At 40.4% G+C, this 27,502-nt stretch overlaps 1 protein-coding gene across 1 annotated transcript; it reads left to right on the forward strand.

The window, feature by feature from the left end:
• The first annotated feature begins 12,122 nt into the window (after positions 1-12,122).
• Positions 12,123-19,640, forward strand: snw1 (SNW domain containing 1). Its single transcript, XM_026341929.1, has 14 exons — positions 12,123-12,212; positions 12,684-12,837; positions 13,065-13,226; positions 13,492-13,587; positions 13,893-13,999; positions 14,246-14,350; positions 15,048-15,117; positions 15,250-15,315; positions 15,485-15,601; positions 15,710-15,851; positions 16,813-16,915; positions 17,609-17,726; positions 18,118-18,275; positions 19,284-19,640. The coding sequence occupies exons 1-14, from the start codon at positions 12,199-12,201 to the stop codon at positions 19,474-19,476; spliced, it is 1,605 nt and encodes a 534-aa protein (XP_026197714.1). The 5' UTR covers positions 12,123-12,198; the 3' UTR covers positions 19,477-19,640.
• Positions 19,641-27,502: the final 7,862 nt, after the last annotated feature.

The raw sequence follows: 27,502 nt of genomic DNA on the forward strand, positions 1-27,502 counted from the left end.
CTTCCCCCCTCCCCCCAACCCAAAAAAACTTGTTCTCAGACTCGGTTGGTTAACGATTGCTGATTGTTTCATTAATCCGATTTCTCTCCAAACAGCCTGTTATCTCAGTTTGGAGGACCTTACAGGGGAGGGATGCATGTTATCTTGCTGAAGCGACAGTAATTATACATGTGTCGGACATGTGTATGCAAATAAAACTTAAAAAATGCAATTATTATTATTATTAAATACTGTCATATTTTACAGACTGGTGTTTATCTACTCTGCAGATCAATATCAAAGACTGATACAGAGGACAATTACAAGCCAAGACGTAAAATTACACAGATTCTTCAAGTAATAGTACTAATACTACAAATGCAGAGGGATTAATTAAAAAATATTCTTAGTCATAATGCTCTACACTGCTAGAGTGGTATGGGTACTGTATATTAGAAGTGCCGCACGTCTTCTGTTGTATTGTCAAGTTATATTTTTGCTTCGGGCTCAATATAGTAAGATTTAAGTGAAGTGACGTGAAATTGCATTGATCTAGAATGATGATTCATCCACCACAGTGAACTTCACCAGTGTACGCTTTATCACCTCCACTCTCGTATCTGTGTTACGTGTTAAAAGAGCAAACTTCCAGCCTCTTCATTCTATTTGTGTTTGAAAGGAACACGACTGTTGGATTACAGTTTGCAGTTACCCTCAAGTCAAATGTAAACGTCTAGAATATAAATGCTATTCATGCCAGCAATCAAAAGAAAAGTCTGACATGCAGGAGGGTGAAGTGGTCTGGGGTTTTAAATAAAGAGCGGTGTGTCTGTGTAATAAAAAACATTTTAATAAAATACACAAACACAAGAACGAACGAGGTGCTCGGTCAACTCCCCCTCACATCAAGCCTGTTCTTGACATTTAAATTCCTCTGTGGCTTAGGGGGGGTCTGCAGGTCTTTGTCATGGCAAGTGATGTTTCTATCGACTCTCCATTCATACTGCAACTGGCCCTCTGAGCTCTAATCAATGGACGTTAATGCCTCTATTATAATCCATGCTCTCAAATTAAGGTGGCATTGATCAATAGTTGCTGCAGTGCGGAGCTGTGCAAGGGACTGGAGGGAAATTTCAGTTTTAAGCAAACAAAAACCCAGAAAGGCGGCAAGAGAGAGTAGCGTGAGAGTAATACAGTAACCAACGGGGTGTGTCTCTGTGTGTGTGTGTGTGTGTGTGTTTCTTTTTCAAACCCAATCTTTAATTTGTAGCCTTTCCCCAAGGTTTTCAAGTATGCATTGTTGCTATCGGTTTAGAGGCAGTGAGAAAATGCATCATGCGTGTCGATCAAAGGTGTGCTGGATTTTAAATACCGCTGAGCTTTGGGGCGCTCAGTGAAGAAATTGCCCCAGATGTTTTTTCCAACAAAACAATATTGCATCAGTAAGCCTGTTTGAGCATCGACATGCATCTAGTTTTTCCTGCGTGTTCCGGGGTGAAATACAAAATGTGGATTTAGAACATGTAGGTACAGCAGATCAACACGGCGTTGCCCTCTGTGTTTCTGAGCTTTAGCATCAATCACTAAAGCCTTTAATAAAACCAAGTTTATGCAGGTCTGTTGTGACCTAAAGTTCATCCGAAGACTTATTTTAAAATCAGTTGTCTGTACCATTTGTTTTTGCACCACATATGTAGTGTGTGATAAATCAATTAAGAGATCAGTTGAAAGTCGCATTCAATTGACAGAGCATTATAACTCAAGTTGTGATTACATAAATACATGATCCTCTTCTTGTTTCTTACCATGCTCTGTCAGACAGTCAGTCTTGCTCATCAGTTTCCCGTCTCTCTCCCTGCTTGCTTGTTCTTTCTTGCTTTCACCTGGAGGCCTGTAATTTATACAGCTGCTCAGCAGCCTCCTCTCCATTTCCAAAGCTGACCAGGGCAAACACACCAAGAAAAATGATAGAATTACATGATGGCATATGAGGAATACACAGTGTTAGGCAGAGATGTCAGGAATACATCTGTGAACATTTCACATTCAGAATGGACTTACAGAATAGATGAAGAGGTCACTGGGTCTGATAGCATTTTGTAAAACCTCCTCACCACTTGATACAACTGCTGTAGGAAGTAGGATAATAAAATATAATATAATGGAATAGTGCAATACTTACTTGTCTAATTTGATCTTACTCAAGCATGACCAAACATGAATATATGCTTTGGATTCACTGATTTACATTAACGTTATTGATTTAGTGCTTTTAATTAGCTGACTAGTAGTTATATGGTCACAAAAACAATTGTCCTGGTTGAATAGAACAGAGGCACAGTTAATAGTAATAATGACATCTATACTTTATCACAAGCCAAAATGTTTGCAATTAATGGGGCCTGTTACCACACAGAGTTCCTAAGTAAGACTGTGTCTACACAGGAAGGTGTAGCATGAGCTGAATGTTAGAAAAGGCTACCTGAATCTCAGTGTTTTCATCTGATGGAAAATAAACAGCCTGAACTAGCAACTCTTGTCTCTCATTTACCTGTTTACCTATCTGCCAAACTGGGCACCTACATTCAGGGAGGGCGGAATATGGAGAATAGCAAAGACAATTAATAAAAAACTCTTATTTTTATCGACATGTCCACATTTTTAATTTCATTTAAAAAAAAAAGTAAAAATGATGCTTTAAATAAATGTTGATAGTTTGATAGTTGATCATTTTAGGGGGGCTAAAGGGGTATTGTTTGTAGAATTTTGAGAAAAATTATTCATTGAATCCATTTTGGAACGAGGCTGTAACCCAACAAAATGTGGAAAAAGTAGTGAAACTTTGTGGGTGCACTGTAAGAGTGCACTAGCTACGGCATATAGCTGTACAGACAGATAATTATAGAAATTTTCTCTTGAGCACATTGAAATTCTCCTGTAATAGACAGCTCTAATTCTTGTATTACCACTACTATCTCATTGTGAGGCACTTGGTCCAACTTGAAATTAGATCTTGCTAGATGTCTTTTGACTTTCGTCCTCTATCTTCCTCTCACGTTCAGCTTTTTCTGCGGTGACAAGGAGCAAGCGATGGCACTCATTGCTACAGCGTTAAAGCAGGTGTGTTCAGCAAACGCACAGCCTGATGAAGCAGCTACTTCACAGTGCTGCCACAAAGCGTGGGCCAATAACAATTATTTTGCTATTATTATGAGATCTGAGCACAGAGAAGTGCTTCTACAAATAAACACTGAGAATTATTATACAGTACAGTTATATGAGAAGAAACATTATGCATAAGAGTGGACACATATCTGTCATGTGTGCAGTTATGACACCGACCCACAAACAGATAGAGAATGACAAGGGTATCAGTTAAAATTAGTCCGAGCACGGAGATGGCAGGAGAGTTTCTAATTCTTTCTCCCTTAGGCCTTGAATCACCTGCCATCCACAAAGTCACTGTCCATCCCACAGGAAAACACTCATTACAGTCTGCCATTACGTTTGACTGCATCTCTCTCCATAACCTTGAAACACTGTTCACTCAGCCAAAAACACTTCAATCCAGCGGGAGTGTCGGGTCAATTGAGTCAATGTCGAGCGACTCCTTTCCCCCAAAGGCACCGCAATTGGGATTTTTTTTTTTTGTTGTTGTTGTAGTCGTTTTTTATGGAATGTAACAAGGACAAGCGTAGTTACATCACATGGGAACATAAAGAAGTGGGCGTAACTGTGTGCATTGATCTAAAGCCAGCCAAGGGAATAAAATGTCACACAAAAGTGACGTCCAGGGAAAGATCCGACAGAGTCAATGTACTTGATGATGTCCTTGAAGATGTCCTTCATAACAGCAACACGTATTGTGCCTAAAAAACAACAACTAGAGAAGTCTGTGCTATTTTCTTAACTAGAAGTAAAATAAAAAAGCATTCCTCATGTTTCATTCCTTCTTTTTAAGTTCACTGTGATCGTTTGTTGTTTGAAGTATACTTCAAATAACTAGTTATTTGTGAGGATTAGGAATCATTTGGGATATAAAACCTAGACATTTTCAAGGCATCTTTGGAGCTTTTCTCCTCTCACAAACAATTTTATATTTAAAACAACCTTGTCTTTGAATATTGAAACAGCCCCTCTTGGCTATGGTCAAAATATGCATCCTCATTCAAAATGCATCGCACATCTTTTGTTTTTCTTCTTACACATGTGTAGTAGCAAATGATGTTACCACGTCGCACTTGGATGTGACTTTCCACGCCACTCTGCAGTCCTGACCCTAATAATAAATCTAATCTTCGTTTGTCTGCTAATTCATTTGTAACAGAAAGTACGGCCACAAAAAAAAGAGAGAAAGCAACTGATGTCTAGGGAAGCTGACTGCATAGGAGAGAAGCTCTAGCTAATTTCAAGCCTTGTATTTTCCTGTCATGCATGACTTGCATGGCTCAGACCGACGGGCTGCAATGCTTGCCCTGTGATCCCCCCCACACCCCCCACCCCACTCGGCCTCCCCTGCCTGGTACTCAAGTAGGGAGCCTTTGCAAATCTATATTATGGTTTGCTTTCATACAGCGCTAATTCAGAGAGTAGCGCGATAAAACCAAGGGGGAGACAGTAGTGGCAGTTCCATTTGGGTTTGCTACCCTTGACTGGCTCTGAGATGTAAATGACTATCCACCCCCACCATTCAATATTCTTCCTCTGTTCTTGCTCCATTTGTAATTTAATACCTTTAACGGAATGCACCAGTTTGAAAGAAATCCAGTACCTAAGAAGAATCCTCTTCATTTGGCTCTAAAAACAAGCACTATGTTGAAGGAATAGGCATTTTGCCCCAGACAGTTAGATAAGACCACGCCATTTTCATCTCGGGATGGTAAACATGTGGAAACAGATGCCCTGTCTGTATCCAAATGTAATATTCATCTAGAGCCTTTGTTTAATCTGTGGAACAAACAAAATTACAAGTCGTGGTTCAACAGGATGTTGGATGGACTATTTCTTGGACAGTGTTTGGTTTACACTTTGGTTTTTGATTAAACCAACAAAACATAACAGGTTATATAGAAGGCTCCAACATATTGTCTGTCTGTTATCAGCACACAGAGACACTAAACTGATATCAACCTATAAAACATGTGTGAAGACAGAAAACAAGCCACAGCCACAATGTCCGAGCATCACTGAGGATATATAGGTTAAACGGGTCATATTGTGCTTTCTGATGTTGCACATATCCTTTTGTGAAGTTGGACGCCCATATTACACATTGTCAGTGGCCCAAAACTTGAGGTGAACATGTGTTTGCATTGTGAGAGTTGCTTGCAAGAGTTCTTTTCCTAAATGCCATGCCATCCGACGCCAAGCGCTGCGGAAGTGCATAACTGTCCATCCATTTTAGGCTTAGCGGTAGTAAGTGTTTGTGCAGAGGTTGATACGTCTTACAGAAAGTGTTTTTTTGTTTGCGAAGGAAAATTACCTTTAATTGCTTTTCCCATAGAGAAGGCTATAAAACAACATGAGTGGAAGCCTAAGAACTCAAACAAGCCTTGTTACAGTCACAACACTGATCTATTATCTATTATCCATCTATATGATCTGTCTATTATCTATTAGCTCAGTTTGTATAGCAGTCGTCTACTAATCCCAGGGTTAGCGGTTTGATACTCAGTTGCTTCTGGCTATTTGTTGACACCCTGTTGTAGCGCCGATATGTACTGTATGGCAGCTGTCCAACCACAATTTCCCAAGGGGATCAATAAAGTATGTCATTTAAATAACTCTGTAAAAAAAAGACTAACCAGCTGTGGGCAGTAGTCTGTCTAATGATGTGAGTCTTTAGTCTTGGGAAGGTTACTTTTGAAATGTAATAAGTTACAGATTACCAACTACTCTGTTAGAAATGTGAAGGTTATATTCTACACGTAAGCCTTTTGCCAACAATAATATGTTCAGATGTAGTTCCTGAAACTAGTACACTTGCATATTTTGTCATGTAACAACCAGTAATTGTCACAGATATCTATTATTATTATTATTTATCCTGTCTAACTCTTGGAAAGAAAGCCAAAAAAACTCCAGAAATATTGAAATACTCCTGAAAAGAACATTATTGTTCTGTGTCTTTCTCTTAAGAGTCAGCGAACACGCAGAAAAGGTGTTGAACTAATGATGTTACCAAGGGCTTGAGCTTCGTGTGACATTTTATCATTATACCAACTCTACAAGGTGGAACAAACCCTGAATTTCGCAGCTGTGTCCCTCCTTCCTCGGGAGACGTTGCCAGCTGATCTGCTACCAGGTTCGTGTGGAGCACAGCTGCACATCCTACCTCCTGTCTCCTTCACCTGTCGAAAGCAGTTAGGGCAGAGTGGCTCCACCGCACCACCCGCTACCAAAACATGTCACCTGGTTGCTGTGGAGAATGCAGCTGTCCCTGGGTGTACCTCGCTGGCACTTATTATGATAATGAGGTCCATTTCAGAACACTGGCTGTCTGTGGTGGGGTAGTTAGCGGTGGGGTTGAGGGAGCATGGGTGGGGAGGGGGGTGAACGGAACAAATGAAGATGGAAGGGAAGAATGGAAAACTGGGAGGTGGACCACCTGAGGGACCCTGCATGCATAAAGATGAAAGCACAGACGCCAACATAGCTCCAACACATTAATTAGACAGGGCTTGGAGGCCGCAGCTGGCCTGGCTTTTTCCTAAATGTGATGGAAATATGTCCCACGTGTGTCCATTCATATGCAACTATGTCCACTGACATACATGGAAAAAGTAACATCACTTCCTCTCCAACTGATTCGCGTTACCTTTACTCAACATCAAACAGGGCAGAAAATGAAGTTGAACTGCAGACGCTCACGCTTGCCTTTCAAATCCTTGCTTCACTTCGAGGGCTCTGTCTCAAATCTGGAGCGATACATATCTGCACTGCTGGAGACGCTGCTGCTTGCTCACTATCAGCACCCTTCATCGGGAGACATGCTTTGGAAATTAGCCCTGTGCACTGCTGCTCCTACTGGAGCCACCTGTATCTCCCCTTCCCTCTCTCAAGGTCAGATGAGCACTGAGGCGGTGTGTACGAGCACCACATGTGCAAAGGCATGAACGCAGCATGAAATGGAGGTTTATCAGAGAGCACCTCTCCTTACTTGTTTATTTGTACACGCACAGCGGGCTGAGTAATTGCATAAAAAAAAGCCTGTCAATGTGTGCTGAGAGCATTATAATTAGCTCCCGTTCCAAATGACAAAGCAATTACAAAATGAATGACTTCCTGCCCAAACTGGGAGGGCAAAGATGGGACTGGTGGGGCTAATGGAAGTCCACCTCCCTTCTGGCACTCTAAATGGGATCTCCTCTGTGTAAGTTGGAAAAAGTCCAAATACAGAAGAGAAAATAGTATCTCAGGCAGCCTGTCTGCTGATGTAAAGAGGCCCCGACTGGCCGCTGCTGGCTCCCTCTCTCTCACTCTCTGCTAATGCTTTCTCTGGCACTCACACTAAACTGTGCACAAGCACACTCACATTAAAAAAAAAAAAAAAAAAAACCTACAAAGATACAGCATCATCTCGCCATTTCAATGTCTGCCTCTTTCTCATGCAAAGCAGATGCAGCGTAGTTGAGCTCAGAGTCATGGAAACACCTGCAGGCATCTTATGTGCTCCGATTTGTGTGTGTGTGAATGTGTGTGTACGAGACTGGAGAGCCCAGCTTTGAGTGGTGCTGCCATCTAGTGGTGAATACACGTTCTGAAGAGGGCACTGCATCAGAGCCACGAGACATGCTTCATTCATCATATCATCATCGGATGGTGACAAAACATATTGTGTAATTTAGGTGTCACTCCTATATTACAGCCTGAATGCAATGCATTTACACTGTTGCCATTTTTAATGGATTGTTTGATCACTCTGTTGTATGTAAGTGGAAAAATAAAAACATTTCAACGTGATTTGCAACGCCAGGCAACAAAAGCCTATGTTACATGTAAAGGAGTTTCTGTTGTTCATCACTGCTTAAACTGCACAGTCAGAAACAATGAAACATTGATGACCTAGTTATGTCCATAAGACAACATTTTTTCATAGAGGAGCTAAGCAAAATGAATTTACCATAAAAGGACACTGGGATAGAACAATGACAAGTAGCGTGGCAGTTTTACCTAACGATGGCTCATGCCAAACGCCAACAGCTCTTCCTCCACAGTACCCCGCCCCCCTCCCCCCCTGTGTTTTGGATTAAAGGCTCCACTGGCAGGGCCCGCAGTTTGTTTAGACCTCACAAACCGTACAAGCCCTCTGCTGACCTTGCGTGGCCCTGTGTTTCTCTGGCCTCCATCCTGGTGCTGGCAAAGAGGAGAGCTGTGCAGGAGAGAATCCACTCTGGGAAGACCAGATAGCACGGCCTGCGGCTTCAAAAATACTGGGGAAAGGTCAGCATTCAATGTTGAGGAGAATTTAGCCGCCATTAAAACGGCATCTCTCAGTCTTTTTCCTTTCCTCTTGTCCTCACAGTGTTTTTCAGCCGCACATGCTCAAAAATCTCACCAGCTGTAAAATCAAGACATTTGTGAATAGTAGAAAAAGACATCCTAAGAACAGTCTGCATTAGTGGCCAGTCAGAGCGAACAAGCCAGCCCATACAGTAGCTCTTCATACCTGTCTCCTGGATTTGAGAATGAGGTGAGAATGAATACAAGGGAGGACACATCCATGTAATTCAAAGTGATTCCCTTCATCAAAACAGCTGCAGAGAGGAACAGTAACGACATTCACTGTGTAATGATATTTGACAGGTAAGGAGGGAATGGAAATAGACTTAAACTAATCTAAGGGCATCTCTCTGCTATCTATAATCTAAGGCGACACATAGTAAAAAAAAAGCTGGATGAAATTGTTATATCAGGTGGAGTGAATACGCAAAGTGGCACTGCAGCATTGCTTCTCTTTGACAAACAGGCTGTGCCTCATGCAGTAAATGTCCACTTGAGCTTCTCAATTTGTTCTTCTGTGTGTGTGTGTGTGTGTGTGTGTGTGTGTGTGTGTGTGTGTGTGTGTGTGTGTGTGTGTGTGTGTGTGTGTGTGTGTGTGTGTTCATGTGCGCTCCCCAGACTGGGAACTGCTGCTAACCCACTTTGAGTTGTTTCCATTTTTTATTCACTCCCCATAAGCAGCCACAAGGTTCTTGCTTTCCTTTTTTTTCTTCTTCCCATTCTCCTCCCCGTATTTACCAGGTAGTAATTGTGACACGAATCATTTCCGACAGGGAGGAGTTTGTTTTCGAGATCCAACTCCCCCAGCAAAGCCAGGCAGAGGAAGAGAAACTCTCTTTTGATTTTCACAGCTTAGGAAACTGACAAATTTACAATTGCTCCCAGTACCTCAGTGTTTACCTTTTCATTGATTTTAGCAGCAACAACATGAACATCTGAGGTGTGCAGGGAGTTTACCGAGTGCACGAAATGCTGTAGGCAGGGAAAAGACATTTAATTTGTATTGACATCTTTTTTCATACAAATCAAGATAACGATACAAAGAAAGTTTTTTTCTCTGGCAGGTCACGCTCCTCAAGTTGCTATACATACAGAAAACAGATGATCACAAAAAAATCCACCAAATAATGAAAATGATAGCTGATATCAATACATAGTCCTGCAAGAGTGAGTCAGTGGATGCCTTCATACATTATACATTAGCTATGTGCGTGAATTTGTCCTCAGCTCACTGTACATTTCTGTTTTTCAAAGGTCTGATACAAAGAGGAGGGGAGAGAGGAGTTGGTGCTAGGTGTGGTTTTGGAGAAGATTATACAAAGAAAACTCCTATTTCATTGCATCTAGTAGTAAATGATTTACTTTACTTTGAGGTGGAGTGTGTGGGATCGAGAATATGAGGGAAGGATCTATACGCGATTAGTGTGGATCATTGTGGTTGATAAGTGAGTGGGTTTTATTTTGTCATTTCATGCTCAGGCTTTACTCCAGTCTTACCTCCCTTTGCCCTGGTCCCTCTGTGCCCTAAAGTGAGAGTGAGATGGGGCATGTTGAGATATTGCAGAGCATGTGCTGCTTCCCTGAGCCTCACACCCTGCTATCGCTAGGAGCACTGACATAGCCAGTAGCTCTGCCACCTTAATGTCAGCTTGCATTAAAGTCCTCTGCCGCAGCCCCATCTCAAACCGCACAGCTGGCAGCACGTGGTGTTCCAGTCTAGCCTCATGATGAAGACAATGAAAAGCATTTCTTTAGCTGTCATGGTGACATTTAAGCTGATGAGTATATTCCACTAAATACTGCTTTGCAGACAGAAGGGAAGTAGCCTTTGGCTTTAGTTCATGCTTGTCCTTCAATTTGGAAATCCCACCCAAGAGATTTCAACTGCAGATATTATTCAGAGGATCTCACAGGAAAATGAAATCACTGAATTGGTAAAGCTGCTGTTGGCTTCACCGTTGCTTTTTTATGTTTTGGTTTTTTTAACATTTCCAAGAATTTATTTTTTTGGAGAACATTTCTCGCCATTCTCAAGAAAACACTCAAAAATTTGAAGCATCACTTAGACACTCTCCGGAGGGTGACTCCAGTTGAGCACTGAAACGATACCCACTCCATCAGTCATCCAGCAGCAAGTCCAGAGAGGGGCAGACAGAATGGCATAGAGCTCCTCAATGCCAGGCACGGTCGAAGACAGAAGCACCCAGATGATTGGGTTTATTAAAAGCTTTCTTGTCCCGTGCCACCGCCCGGTGATTGATTTCCTTTGACGTGTCCTTTTACCCTGTGTCACATTAATAAACTACGTCTCTGCCGAGAAACTGACAGACCGCCTCTTCCTCCGAGAAACCGAGAGGGAGAGGAAGGAAGAAAGATGGGAAGGGAACGCGGAGGAGATAGAGAGATGGAAACGATGCATACAGCCAGATAAAAGCAACGAAAGAAAGAAGTCAAGACACAGCAAAAGTCAAAATAGAAAGATCACCAAGTGCCAGTCACTCACAAGAAGGATGGCAAAGGAGAACCTGATACATCCACTGCATCATCAGAATATAATGGTCTGTTACTGTTATGGTGACATTACATAATTCTTTTATTCCATGACAAAACTCCTTTTGCAAGCTTTTATGTTTCCTCCTATTTAGTAGTTTCAAATGAAACATATATATCTTAATGGAAAATGAGACTAGAACAGCTTGAGGGTTTCCTTCAGGCTCTTTTACACAGGATAGACTAATGTCTGCTGTTCTTGTTCTACTTGTGCTTTTTATTGCTGTGGTAGAATCAGTTACAGATAAAAGAAATCTAAGCAATGACTACACTACAGGATCTGGAAGACTAGAATCAACCCTGAGGTAAGAAAACGCTATGCTGTGCTATGGTACATTTACCAAATTCCTCCCTTTAGAAGCTAAAACTCAGAGAATAAAAAAGAAGACCCTTTGTGTGCTGACCGTCCTCCGATGTCTAGTAAACCTGAGTCTGTCACCTGATTAGAGAAGAGAAAACTCTTTGCCACAGTGTCATGATATCTGACATTTTAAGTATTTACAATGAAAAAAATTATCATCCTGACATGTTTTATGACAAAACCAAATACACATCTGACAGCAAACACAGCGGCTACTGGAACAATATTAACGACATAATGACAAAGGCTTTACAAAGTTAGTTCATCGTTACGGAAAAGAGGTATATTGAATTGTTATATAGTGTTGTGGCAGTTGTCCCAGCTATTCTATGATACAACAGTATATAAAAAGGTACATACACAAGTACTCAAAGTACTTATAAACCAAATAAATTGACTAGTAGTAGCCTAGAAAGTACTATTTTGTCCCCAGTGGTGTTGGAATTTCAGATTCATAAAATTCCCACTTGTCCCCCTGTTGATAGCATCATTTATTCTTGTAGTAAACTGTATTCTTATTAAAGTATGAGTAACAATGTGTATTACAGTGGTAGAAACCCCTAAACACAATAAGATCTTTACCTATATTGAACAAATCGATTTATTATAAAGTTATTCTACTAATTAATACAGTTTACAAACTATATAATCCAGAGACGATAATTGTTTTAGTAACTCTTTTAGAGTACATATATAAACATTTAAATCGGACGCACCTTACAATAACAACCAAAGGTTTGTGGTTTTGGGCTCTTCCGTCCTGTCACTGCGCATGCTCAGTTCATTGCTAGGGAAGAAAGGAAAAAATGTCTCTGGCGAGGTGAGTATCGTGACAAGGCCTTTAATGTTTTACTAACAATATTTTAGTCGCATGTCGTTTTAGCTTCGTGTTGTAAAGTGTATAGATTACGGTTAATATTCCACATTGATGTTTTTTGATCATCTTACTCTCATTTCCTCGTTTTAACCGAAGTCAGCGGCACTAGCTAAGGCTAATGTACATGCTAGCTGTAGTTGTACGTTACAGTTAGCTAGGTTAGCAGCGTGCGTCCACTATCACGACACAATATTGTCAACTTGTGTATGTTCGCTACACGATTCAGCTTGACTTTTCTATAATTAGAATGACGTGGAGCTTGATTGTTGGTAAGATAGCTGCTGTGGCGCCTCCAGATAATGCTTAAAGCCGCTCGGTGTTTCTGTCGGCTAATATTGGCTAACTTAGCGCTTATTACCAGCTAACATGACGCCAAACAACGCGACTAAGACAGGCTTTTTTGTGTGTGTGCAGCTTTTTACCGGCACCGACCCAGCTGTCTCAGGACCAGCTAGAGGCTGAGGAGAGGCTCCGGGCCCAGAAGTCTTATTCCACAGCCCTGGTTTCGTCCCGCAGGGAACCCCCTCCATATGGACACAGAAAAGGCTGGGTACCGCGCTCACTTGAGGTAAATAGATCAGATTAATCTCATGTACATAGTCATGTAAAACATGATAAAACAGCTTAAGGTGGGTCGGATTTTCTGTTTTGTTTGGTGTTGGATATTTCATTTGTGATGCCCCACACTTTGAAGTCTTACTAAATGTAAGAACATTGCTCCCATGGAGCTGACTTCCATAACAGAAGGTTTTCTAGCTGTATCTCATCATTCCTGCACTTTGTGTGTTTCTGTAGGACTTTGGAGATGGAGGAGCTTTCCCCGAGATCCATGTGGCCCAGTTTCCGCTGGAGATGGGTAGAAAGAAGAAGACGTCCAATGCTCTGGCAGTGCAGGTGGATGCAGAAGGAAAGATTAAATACGATGCTATCGCCAGACAAGGACAGGGCAAGGATAAGGTATAAAACCATGCTCTGAACACACACACACACACACACACACACACACACACACACACACACACACACACACACACAGAGTATATAGTGTATTTAATGTGTCTGTACATAACCCATACTGAATTGTGGTATATATCATATTGCCACATCCTTGCACTGTCAAAACAACCTATTGTTTTGGTGCATATAGTGCTAAACTGGTGACAGTATTTAGTTTGCTCATAGTTAGTTATACCTAATGATTTTTTATCTTTCCTTGTTGCAGGTGGTCTTCAGTAAGTACACAGATTTGCTTCCAAAGGAAGTTCTGAATGAAGACACTCCAGAACTACAGAAGCCTGATGAGGAGGCTGTAAAAGAGGTAAGCCACGTTGGGATCTGCCTGTATGGAAAACATACCATCAGTTTGATGTATTAATGGCATTGTCAATTTTACTTTAAAATTATTTATCCAAGAAAACATTCAGTGCTTATTTATTTATTGATCTCTACAAAAATAAACATGATTTACTGTGTGATTGAATCTGTAGAACATTTGAATGTTGAATGTCACAAATTAAATTGGATTTGTTAGCCTTTAATTAATTTGTAACTTTTTTTACTTATTACTTGGTAAATTTGATAATCGGTCTACATCTAATTATTATTATTGTATGTCCTTTGTAGCTGACAGAGAAGACCCGTGCTGCCCTGGAAAAGCAGGTATCTCAAAAGATTGCAGCTGCCATGCCTGTAAGAGCTGCAGACAAACAAGCTCCTGCACAGTACATCAGGTATGATATAGAGGTTTAACAGTTTCAGCAGCGCATTAGAAAAAAGTCAGTAGGGACAGAATGATTGTTTTGAATCTGTGTTCATTTACATAGATTAACATTATATACGGTAAGGTTGAAGCTAGGGATAATAAAAATTGCCACTTATGCTATAAAACATACATTCTGTTAATTTAATTGTTTAAATGTCGAGTTCATCGTGATGCATTTCTTTTTCTTTTTTTTTTCTTTTTTTCTCTTTCTCAGATACACACCATCTCAACAAGGCGTGGCTTTTAACTCGGGGGCCAAGCAGAGAGTGATCCGCATGGTAGAGATGCAGAAAGACCCAATGGAACCTCCTCGTTTCAAGTACGTAAGCATGTCTGCATCGCCGTCATTTGAACCGTGTATTAGGACTGATTTACAACTTATTCAATATTTATATAATAAATTAAGTAAAAATAATTTGATGGCTGTTTTCTTGGGTGAAGAGTACTTTTATCATATCCATAACTTATTCTTCTGAATTAAGCATCAATAGCCGAAGGAAACCTAAGTAATCAACTTTTCAAGAAGCATAATTGGTTTTAAAAGAAAGATTAAAAAATTTAAGAACATATAAAGATTTCATGGTTACATTAATGAAAAGTTCTCTCTAATGTTCCCCTCAAACTTGTAATACATCATTGTAGTAATAATTACACATGTTCAGATAGATGTATCTGGATGTATAAAGTTAACTGCAGGACATATAGTTAAAAGAACAAGTAGTGCCACTGTTTGAAGTTTCCTGGATTTCTGTATAAATTGGTCTCGAAATGTGACCTGATCTGCACAAAAGTCACAAATGTCAATAAACTATATTTACTGTTAAACACAAGTAGTCATGATCTTTCATGTCATTATTGAACACCGCCACAAAGTGATGGTGGAAAATGTTCTATTGACTGGTTGAACCACCTTTGGCAGCAAGTGGTTCCTGTAGTTGTGGATTAGACCTGCTCAGCTGAGCGTCAGTATCTTCCTTACTACATATAAATATAGTTTGTGTAACTGTGTCTTTCAGAATCAACAAGAAGATTCCCCGGGGACCTCCATCTCCCCCAGCCCCTGTCATGCATTCTCCAAGCAGAAAGGTACAGTAACAGCTTTAAACATTTGATAATATATTTGCTGAAATGTAAGCTGAATGTTGCTTTCAGTTAAATGAAGTTGATTGCATTGTCCAAAGCAAATTATACTTAACATAGTGTCTTCCTCTCTTTTAGATGACGGTCAAGGAACAGCAAGAGTGGAAGATTCCTCCATGCATTTCTAACTGGAAGAACGCTAAGGTTATTTGACATTAGAATTAATCAGAACACTTGTTCTGTTCTTGTACAGTCTCTATAACATATATACACACTTTGTTTTTGATGGATTCTGGATTCTCTTTATTGCACTGACCCTTCACCACTTCTCCTCTCTGCTACTTTCTTTTTCTTGATGTGCTCTTTCTCACAGGGCTACACCATTCCTCTGGACAAGCGTCTGGCTGCAGATGGCAGAGGGCTGCAAACTGTTCATATTAATGAAAACTTTGCGAAGCTAGCTGAGGCGCTCTACATTGCTGACAGAAAGGTACTGCACCGATACTTCTCATTATTATTATTATTACATTGCCTAAAAATATGCAGACTTTTGCTTGCATTTAAACCAAGCATATTGAAATGCTGCTTGTCTTCTTAGGCCAGAGAAGCAGTGGAGATGCGAGCCCAGGTAGAGAAGAAGATGGCACAGAAGGAGAAGGAGAAGAAGGAGGAGAAACTCAGGGAGCTGGCCCAGATGGCTCGAGATCGCAGGGCAGGAATCAAAAGTCATGGAGACAAAGGTATGTGTGGAAGACAAAAGCCATGAAGTAGAGGGGTTAATATACCAAAGTCAAGTTTTTCAAGCATTTATGACAAGCTCTATATGAGTCATCTAGGTGTGTGGTTTTCCGAGCGAGTGGAGCAGAGTCAGTTGTCAGTGCTGTTGCCAGCTCCAAACCTGGAACATGAAGGGCATAAGTGATGACAACATTTTTTCCCCTGCCAGTGTTCACAGGACCAGCATGCTGTGAAATTATGTTTCTGCTTTTCTACTGATAAGACACACACTTTCACAAAATAATCAAATGAAATGTTGCATGTTGTATTGCGTACAGCTTGATTTACAATTTAGATAGCACATGACTCCACCTCAGATTAATTGTATGTTTTGTTATATTTATTAGAAGTTATAAATTCCAGCTATGATTGCATCTCTGTGTTTTAATGGTATATCTTAACATTTACGTCTTACCAGTATTGAAAAATAAAGTGCAACTAAACGGAGCAGACTGTGTCTGCAAGTGAGAAGTACATACATACACATCAGTTAACGGAGAAATCAGCTGATTAATTTATAATAAGTTGGATCGAAAAAACAGTGAAAACCTGCTTTTACATTAATCCAGGAGTAATAATATCATATAAAATAATAATCCATAGAATGTGTGTTTTCAGCTACAGTACTCTACCTCTACTTTTTTGTTTGTGAAAGTTTACAGGCCACTAACATCATCCGCCTTCATCATACACCTGCAACCCTTTCCACATACACCTGCACTCCACTTTCTCTCCCCTCCTCTTCTTGACTTCTCCATTTTTCCCTGTCCTCATGTTACTTCTCACTTCTGCACCATTTCACATCATCTGTCTCCCACTTCGTTTCTCATGTGGTTTTCTTATTTTTAAAAATTCCTTTTTGTGTCTTTGCACCCCCGCTCTCCCTCTTTCCACCCGTCCATCTCCCCCCGTCTCACACGGCAGGTGGCGAGGACGGCGAGGCCAGGGAGCGTGACGAGATCCGCCATGACAGAAGGAAAGAGAGACAGCACGACAGGAACATTTCCAGGGCTGCTCCTGATAAGAGGTGCTGGACATGCACTTTAAACACACCGCATATGAACTCACCCATCCCTCCTCACCACACACACACACACACACGGTGGCACAGATGTACTGCTCACTTGTGAATCATTCATGGACCTAGCCTTAATAGTGAGGAAAAGTAGCAGGATCCAGCAGAGTACTCAGGCAGTAGTCGTTGTCTGTAGTGATCTGGAGACTGTTTGTACATGTAAGATGTGTGATCAGCGTGTGATTTGTGTGTTGAGTTGGTGAGCAGACTGTCAGGTTGTTGAATGATGGAGTTGTGGTTCCCTGGGGGAGTGGAGGAAGTGGAATTCAGAGGAGAGCTCATTACAATCACAGTTCCAGCTGTCACAGACCTTGTTATCTTAAAATTACCTTTCACTTAACTTTGAAATTGCTCCTTGCTGAAGGACAGTTATGAAAGTCACAAAGAACTAAATGAAAAACTTTAACATTTTATTTTATTCACACTTGTCATCTTCAGTTAAAGCTTTAATGGCAATACCTTAGCACTTTTTGGAAATCACCTTGTGTTAAACCTGCAGGCATGTGTAAAACTTTAAGCCAGCATATTAAATTACACTTATTTAAAGTCTCCTAATGCTGCAGCTTGAGAAAGACGTTTTTCCTATATTTGTATTGTTTCTGCTGTGAATATTTACTGAATTTTTGACAATATTCTTTGTCTCAGGTCGAAACTGCAGAGAGACCAGGAGAGGGACATCAGTGAGCTCATTGCTCTGGGCATGCCCAACCCCCGTTCCTCCAGCGAGGCCCAATATGACCAGCGACTCTTCAATCAGAGCAAGGTGAGATCATTTTATATGTGCCTCTGACTATATTTACATCAGCTTAGATGATCTGTGGTTTTCAAAAATATACAAGACTAAAAGTATTTCTATCTTCAGTGTTGTAGTGTGGTACCGTTTCAGTGGGACTGGCAGTTTTGGGTACGATTGAGAGCCTGAGTTACTGAAGGGTCTAGCTTTTCTAAACAGTAAACTAATCATTAGACAGCCATATAAAAGCAAGAGGCTCTCCTTCCAACAGATAAGAATTTTGAAGAGAGGGGTTCGAAACTGAAAACAGAAAGACAGGTCAATAGATGTGTGTGCAGACAGAGGCTCACCTCATAAGTTTTGTATGCTGGTGTTAACCTGGGAATTTTCTAACTAAAAGTCACTTTTTCTCTCCTGCCAGGGTATGGATAGCGGTTTTGCCGGCGGTGAGGATGAGACCTACAATGTGTACGACCAGCCATTCCGCAGCGGCAGAGACATGGCCCAGAACATCTACAGGCCCACTAAGAATACGGAAACCTACTCTGATGACTTTGACACAATCATGCATAGCAACAGGTACTGTGGATGACTGTTTTGTTTTTTGTTTTTTTGTTAGCTTTCCAATTACATAATAAGCATGACCATGTCAATTTTAAATCTTTGCATCATTACATCCTAGTTCACTTTTACTTGATTTGAATAAGCTTAATTGTTTTATTTGTTATTGTTCTGGTAAGATGTGGTCTGTCTTTTACCAGCAGAACCTAAGAAAACCTATCATATTCATATTTAGGTGGTGTTGTGGGGTAAATAGGATGTGAACCTATATTACTGTGCTTTAGAGTATATATAGAGTGGTGGAACTGGCTCTAAGGTGGCTCTCCCATGGTAAAGCTAACCAGTGCTTAGAAAGTTTAAAAGTCTATATCCCCAGAAATTTGCTCAACTCAAGCAAATGTAGATCTCAAATTCCATGTTGACCATTGATGGTTTATAAGGCTACTAATAGATCTGTGCAAGTTTTAACCTTCTTAAATATAATCATAAAATGTAACTGTGGCCTAAATCATTTTAAGGTCATTCTAGCTTTATTTTGAGGCATGAGGCAAGCGCGCACATGATGTCCCAGCAGGAGACCTTGTCCTTGGGGCAGCAGTGCCACACTCCACTAGCCGAGCATAGCCTGTCCCATATGTTAAGTCACCAGCTTGTCATTGTCCTCTAGGAATGTGTGTCTGCCTGCAGGGTGCTGCACCATTGTAGCAAACATAAAACTTTTTTTTTTGCAATTTAAGCATATTTTTTGAGACATAAAAACATATATTCCATTGAATATTTTGATGTTGAAGATGTAGACCTGTTTTACTGCTCATAGAAAATCTCACAGCTTGTGTACATCATTTTGAACATGAACAAGCTTGTAGGTTTTTTTTTATTTATTTATTTTTGCTGCTTTGAGGAGTGAACAGGAGCAAAGTACCTGAAGGTCAAAAAACAAACGATTGTCAGAGGGTGCAGTTCTGTGGACTTCAAATATGTCAGAGAAAGCGAGCATATTGTTATTTGTTTTCCTTTCTCCGTCAGATTTGTACCAGGAAAAGAGTTCTCAGGCGCAGATCACGGTCAGAGACGGGAGGGACCAGTCCAGTTTGAGGAGGATCCCTTCGGTTTGGACAAGTTCTTGGAGCAGGCCAAACAGCACGGCGGCTCCAAGAGGCCCTCGACCAGTAGCCGGTCAAAGGACGACTACCACGACAAGAAACGGAGAAAGGAGTGAGCACGGAGTCCGTTCAGGACGAACATGTTGTAGAGAACGAGGAGGAAGTTTGAAAGGCGTTTTTATTATACTCAAGTGTCTATCAGGAATGGTCTATCAGATTTGTTTTCTTTCAGTTTGAAAGAAGGTGAAATATTGTAAAAGATACACCCCCCCCCCCCCCCCACCCCCACACACCCACTTTATTTTTGCCCCCACATTTATTCAACTCATATTAGAACATGTTGAGCACTCATGCTAAACATAACATGAATTAACGTGTAAGCAGAGCTGTATGTGTGAGATCTGCAGCTACAATTCCTCTGTACAGTGCAGCTGATGTCCTTTCAGATGTGGATGGTAATATTTGGGCTGTTTGACCTAAAAATATGTAGATTTTAGTTTTGTTTTTTTGTTTTTTTCTTAGCTATTGTGTTTGTTTGTTTGTTTTTTTATCGTATTCAGACTAAACCACAGCAGTTTTCATATTCGCCTTGGTCTCATTTATCTCCTTCAACGTCCCCGGCTGTGTTTTATTTAAGCCTCTGGTGTGTTTTTGAGCACAGTTACAGCCCATGTTTGATGGCAAATATGTATAGCAATATAAACCCATCTGTAGGATGTAAAGCAAAGCAGCTTTATAATTCTTGTACATTACTACCAGTGAAATAAATTTCATATAGGATATAATTGGTATCCCTCCATGTGTGTTTTATTGAGTAAACTTTTTGTACATTTACAAATTTGGAAATGAGATGTTTGCTTTTCTGCTTCTTTCAGTCCATTTTAGCAGCTTTATTCAAACTTTTTACAGCGTAATGGAAAGTCCATTAGTTTTCACTTGTAATAATTGTTATCGTTTGCTCTTAGTAGATTTCCCCCATGTGAATCACTTCCCGAGTAATGCATTCCATTTACAAGGATGATTAAATGCCCAACATGTATTCAGAGGAACCATCAATTCCAGTGTGAGTGGTGACTTCTTTTTTTTTTTTTTTCCAGAAATGGACTCTACAATTTATGCAATGATTAGAACATAACTAGTTCCATTAATTACAAATAATTCAGATTTATGCAGACTGACAGTTTTATTTTCCCACACTTCAGAAAATAATCAACATGACATTACACAGCCCAGCAGACTCACAAATCTCTGCACAGGGCCATCTTTCACTCCTGCCTGAATGGCGCTCTGACAGTTGTTAACATGCTCGTGATTTATGTTTTCTTCAATGGACGCTGTTTGCAGTTATGGTTTCCTGGATTAGTGCCATGTTCGGAACTTGCATGCTGTCTTTTATGGCTGGTCCTGTAGCAACGTTAGAAACATTAAAGCCTCAGGACTGTGAAATAAGGAACCAGAAAAAATTAAATGAAGCTGAATATTATGATTTTCTTTTTATATGAATTTGTTCATGATTGCTGAATGGATGGAAAAATTGCCCTGCAAGCTGCCTGTGTGAGGTGACTTCAGGACAGCAGGGGTTTATTGTGGAGCCTGGTGTGAGTGTCAGTGTGAAGAAATCGCTCTGACATGTACCAGCTTAGGGTAAGTGAGTCATTGATTGCTACAGGGTTTTAGAAGCAAGCTTCATATACAGTATGTGTATATATATATGAAGCGAAAAACGTGTGCAACAGAGAATTTTCCAATGATTTTTAACACAATAAGTCAACACAATCAATTATTGTTTTTCAATCCAGCAGGGTCCCTATCTCAGAACAACAGAAAAGATGTGCTTCAGCCTGCATTTGTGCTCAGACCATTGTTGAGGTGTTAAGGACAGCTTGATAATGGGCCTCCTCTCAGCTCTTGTCTGCCTTTATGAATGTGCACAGAGGAAGATGAATGAGATTCTTATTCATGAAGGTAAGAGGAAATTGGTTCCTTGGCAGTGCTTTTGTGTGCACTTCGATGTAAACGGTGAACATATTGTGTCGGGCCATAATGGATTCCTCGGGTCACACAGGGAGGCCATGATGGATAGCTCCTTATCTTTGCTGCACAAGGAAACAAACACAGAAATAATAAACAATATTGAATTGTTTGCAGCACATCTTTCCACTCTTTGGACTTGAAGGAGGATAGCTTAGCTTGTTTTGTGATTCCTTTTATGATATTTACCCCTCCTTCCTCTACTCAATGGCAGAAAAGCAATAAGTCTGGTGATACATGTCCCCGCCGCTACTGTTGACCTGTCGAAGATGGCGGCCGGCGAGAGATCTTATCTCACTTCATGAGATTTGTTATTCTCTCCCAGTGTGGAAGACTGCTCCCGTTATAGGGACAGCCTTTTTCTTTTGTTGAAGAAACACATCCATATAAACAATGATCCCATTTCATCATTACTGTGACACTGTTCTTCATCCACACAGAGAGATGAGACATTTTTAGGAATTAGGAGACTCAATCATAAAGCAAAAGTGGTTTAGTCCCTGTAGGCTGAAAGGTTGCAGCATATTGCATTGCATGACCACACCTCACATAGTGATGTCACAGGCTTCTGCTTTGACATCAGGGACTGAGATGTGGCCAGAATGGCAACATGCTTGAAACACAGCAAACTTGGATGACGTGAGTATGTGAAAGAAGTTCCTCTCTGTATGGAGAACTTTAGCATCTTTTAGCTAATTGTTTTGGTCTTACAGGCCGTAGGTTTATTGATTTTCTTCTTTGTGCAGATTCCCTTCAGTCCTACTCATGGTGTAGGTATTTCTATATGTACTGTCACTAATTCACAGTGTGAATGTATAGTGCGGCTACAGTGCACAAAGTCACAAAGTCTGAAAATTCAATCTGTCAAGCTGACATTCACCACTAGCTTTCTTATCATTAGTTCCTCGTCTGTGCATACTGTGGCCAGAATCCACTCATCATTATACCAACAGTCTAGAACAGGACAGAGTCTGCTGCTCACTGGGAAATGGTCTACCTGTCAATCTGTCTATCCTGCCTGCCTTACCTGAAATCCTGGAGAGAAGAATCCGTCCTCTCCGCGGTGGCTTCATGTGTGGATCATCTATTATGGACGGTAGATTTAGACAGCCGTAACAATCTCTAATGGTTGTGTCAGTCACAAAGCGCTCTACCCACTACACTCTGGCAGCGGGGCCCGCCCAACCGTGGTGGGAGTGCACATCGACTGCTCTGGGATTTGCCGTGAACTGATTGACGCCTCAGCCAATGTCTTCATCCAAGGACAGAGCAGGATAGAGGGAGAGTTTTTTCAATGTCTTGTGGAGGTGTTGGACATGTTGCACATATGTTAATGATGCATTAAAGCACCATCTAGTATCATATTATCTTTCTCCACAGTGCACGTGTTTCCGTTATTCACCCTTCGACTTGCATTTGCAGTGTCAGGACAGAGTGTCTGACTGACAATTTGCCCTTTTCTGATTGTTAGAAACGTCCACTGCAGGAATTATCCAGCAGCACTGAAATGGATTATTGATTAGGATGTGACTTGCACTTGCTCTGTTTGTGCATGAGCTTAATTCCTACCTCGTTTATATACATTTATACGGTTACTTGTGTACTATTATGATTTCATCATTTGTTATTTACCACATTTAGACGCCACTGAAGTATGAAAAATGCTTGCTTGCCTAGACTTCCTCTCAGGCAGCATTGGGTCTTTAATAGGCTGTCGGGGGAATAGAGGGAGAGATTGATTCTCCTGGTGATTTCATTAGATGACATCAAAGCAGGGAAATTGCAAGAGAGTGGGAATACGTCTTCAGTGAATAGGAAATCATCTGCCATTTGAATGATACTATAAGAACATCAGGAGTGACATATAACCTTGTCAGTGGGGACACAGTAATTATGAGGGTTTTCTCAACAGAGATATTATGTTGGTACATTACATCAGGCCAGGTAGCCACATTCGTTGTTAGTATTTAGTTGATAATGTAATAGGATCCATTATAGGAATCAATATATAGATACTTAGATATATTTTTGCAGTATGACTGTGTGAATACCAGTGTTGCATACATGTCATGGACTGGTGAACATGGTCGGGATTTACCGCCATCATGGCTACCCCTTAGAACATTACTGTTACACTTTTACTTGCTGTATAAGAAAATTATGATGTTACTGCCATTCAAATTGAGATTCAAAACTTTATTGTCATTTATTTAAGCCACAAGTACTCATATGAATGAGATTTGGAAGCACTGACTCGCTAAGTACAGAGGGAGAAATGAATAGAAGTAAAAACTAAAATAACAGTGCACATGTGTTATACTGGAAAAAAGTCCCAAAAGAAAGAAATAGAAATACTGTACATGAGCTACGTATAATTACAAAAAGACACAAAATAATTACAATACATGTTAAAAAAATAAAAAATAAGTAGATGAGGCCCACTACTATTGTATCATCAGCATATTTGATGATATGCTTGGTGCTATTTAATGGTATAGTATTAAAGTCTAGGGGTGCCAGTTTGATTACCATGTGTTGGAGCATGATTGTGTTGAAAGCTGAACTAAAGTCCACGAACAGCATTGTCACGTGGGTGTTATTCTCCTGTGTAGTGCAGAGGAGATGGCGTCCTCTGTGGAGCCGTTTGGGTGGTAGGCAAACTGACATGGGTCGAGCTTCTGTCCTCCATGCACCGTGACACAGATGTAGTGTACTCAGATGAATTGTTGATATGATATGAGATATTGTCTATGCTTAAAAAATTGAGAGCATAACAAGTCAATCCAAGCTTTGCTTGATATACTTAAAAGAAAGTGAATAATTTAAGTCATCAGGTGGCAAAGAAAAATCCAAATGAATGGAAATGTTGCTCCAAACTTGCTGGACAACTTATGGCATAAGCCATGCCAACTTTTTTCATTACACATTTGCCTGGCAACATTGGTTAACTAGCTAACAAGCAACTTGGCTAACTAGATTACAGTAGAGATGCAAGAGTTGTGACAGCGAGGGGTCAAAGACAACAGTGGGTCTCAAATAGTTCCAAGACAGTGATTGACAGCCATTGTTATTTATTGAGAAAATCAGGATTTAGCAGAAAAGAAATACCTTGATGACTTATAGAGCCTTGCAAACTAATTCTATGTCTGGTAGATCAATGATTGATTGCCATAAATATTATTTTTAATTACTATAATATTTGTATTAGGTTATGAGTGATGACCATTAATATTTAGTGGGTTTATAAGTTATGTGACTGACATTCCTTTGTCCAGTCAATGTAGCCATGGTCATATGATACATATTTAGATTATCTGACAGATGACATCAATCTCTCACTTAATCAGAACTAAAAAAGCCCTGTTGATTAGTTGTCAAATGTTTTCTAGTATTTTCCTATTAAATCCAGCTGCTGTTGTTATTATGAGGTAGTCAATTATATTTAATTGTGCACATGGCTCTGTTGAGGACAAAAAACATAATCGCTGCCACCTGCTTTTAGAGATCGCCTCAACAATAGATCATTCCAAATTGCTTCGTCATTTCAAGTCATTATGATTTGCACAGTCTCATCAGAATGGATTGCAGTCATTCTCCTCGCAGTGTCTGTATCAATGAGAGCAGACGCGCTTTCCTTTTAACCCTGCCTCTGATCCTATTAAAGCTTGATCCTTATCACCATTATCAGGTTTGTAATGGATGGGAGCTTAACTGCCTTTGTGCACATTGGCAGGACCTGGCAGAGCGATGTTTCATTCCACATTTTAAGGTTACATCCTTAAGAGGAAACAAAGGGGAAAGCATTGAAAACTGATTGGAGAATCAAATCATCGGATGTTATTATCAATTCTTTAGTCGTGGATGCCACACTCTAGAGGCTACGAGGAGCCATCAGTGCAACTAAACACAGCGCTTTAACCTAAAGCAGCAGTATAACCTTTGATGGTAGGTCTGTTGCCACTCAGGGCTCAACCTTTGTGTGGCCCAACAGTGCCATCTAGGAGGCTGAATGCAGGAGTGGCAACTGTGGAGTTGATGCTACTGTCTCAGTCTGCACAGCATTTGTACTATTTCCACGAACATAATCCTCCATCACACAAACAAGCACATTGAAATGGTGAAGGAAGGAAGGGGGGATGTTCCTGCTTGCCTTACAGGTGCACTGTTATACAAACAATCCTACCTTATGTCAGACACAGGGAAAGCAGAGCAGGGCCTGTGCTCCGAGGCACGTTTCTCCACATCATATTAAGCAAACAGGAAAAGAACAGGAAGTACAACCTGGAGGTCTCCTGCACAATCCTGGTTGTGACTCCAGGAAACTCTGCTATTGTTGTTCCATTCTCTCATACCAGAGAACTTTTCCCTTTCTCTTAAACCTCAAGTCTAGTGGTAGCTCTCTGACCTGTGGCGCAATCATGAGGTAAAAGGAAGCGGGCCGCAATGCAATCACACATGCAGTGTGTATGTGTGTTTTGTTTGCTTTGTCTTTCTTGCCACTGTTATATTATAAATAAAACTCACATTAATGTTGTTTTTTTGTGTCAGTCAGTCACTTGCTGTCAACGCTAACTTGACCACTGTCATTCCAGGAGCAAACATCTGGATCGACAGTCTCTGCTTTTGTGTTTGTTGTATTTTCAGGTGGTAAGGAGATCTGGAAGATGTTTTTTAATAATCTAACTAGTAATGTTTGATTGCCCATACAAATCTACTATGTTGGTCTATTTTGTGTACACATCTATTGCACATTTGTCCTTCCTGGAACCATTCTTCCAAGAAGCCATTTTTCCTTCTTGTAGTTCCAAGTTTTTATCCTGAAAGAGTTTTGTTTTAGGGGAGTTTTCCTATCTAATTACAGAGATCTAAGGACAGACATTATCTTGCTGCACAGGTCAACTTTGAAGCAAATAATCTTGCAAGACACATGCATGGAAACTTGCCTAAAGGGCTCTATACTATATTTATTTATCATAAAACCCCTTGAGGCCAGTTTGTGATGAGTTATATTATGCTATACAAATATAATTTGATATCATTTAACTTGAGTGGACATTAGTTTTAGCAAGGCCTGTAAGAGGCACACCTGTGCATACAGTCTTATCTGTAGGCCTATCCCAATTATTGATTTATCCTAATGTTAATCATCAGGATTATAATCTTTACATGGGACACTAGTCACTTTGTTACCCTTGTTTAATCGGAAGTTTCAATGTAGGAAGCAGTTACAAAATGCATCATGACACATTTAATTAATGTAAATAGAAATATTATAGATATGTGGACAAAATGAGAGCCTTTTTCCTCAAACTATATTATTACCTATGTGGAATTCTACAATTTAGATTGGTGACTATTTAGTTAGAGTTAAATAGAGCTCACAGTAGAACTTGGATTTCTTTCTATGGGGCTCACCCTGACACTAGCCTTCGTCCTTGTTTGTTTGTGTCTGTCCAGCACAGGTGAGAAAACCGCGTCACTGGGAAATAGGACGTTATTAAGGTGACGCCTAAGCAAAGGTTATTATAGGTTATTTCCGCGGGCGGGGCTTCAGGACGGCCCACGCTGAACAGAGGGTGAGCCTAGCAAAGAGCGAGGAACGCAGTAAGAGCTCTCACACTGTTCCAATAGTAACACGCATTGTTTTTTCATCCTAACGATGTAAATACAAACGTGTACTCATCTCATCGTGTTAATTGTTGTTAATAAATATTAAGTAATTGGATTATTCATACATATTGGTGGGCACTTAGTAACAGAGACATATTGAATTCGTTTTTGTTTTCATATTTAACCATTCTGTTAATTATGTCACACAGAGCCTACATAAAAATATAATGTGAACTAAATTAATATTTTCACTTGATGTTATGAAAATGTAAATAATGAACTTAGGTAAAGATAGTGACTCTGTTTATTTACCAGTACATCCCATCAGTAAGCGTATTCAATCAGTCAAGATATGATGTTTAGTTTATGTCATCTTCAACCGAGGTTAGAGTTGTGAATTGTTTTTGCATAGACGATCTTTGGACTGGAGTAACGGAATTAGCCAATGACGATGCACCGGGGCGGGGTTTTCCGGTAGGCTCGTGCGGTCGCGGCTCGGAG

The sequence above is a fragment of the Anabas testudineus genome, chromosome 24 (assembly GCF_900324465.2).
Source record: "Anabas testudineus chromosome 24, fAnaTes1.2, whole genome shotgun sequence".
In the NCBI taxonomy this organism is placed as follows: domain Eukaryota; kingdom Metazoa; phylum Chordata; class Actinopteri; order Anabantiformes; family Anabantidae; genus Anabas; species Anabas testudineus.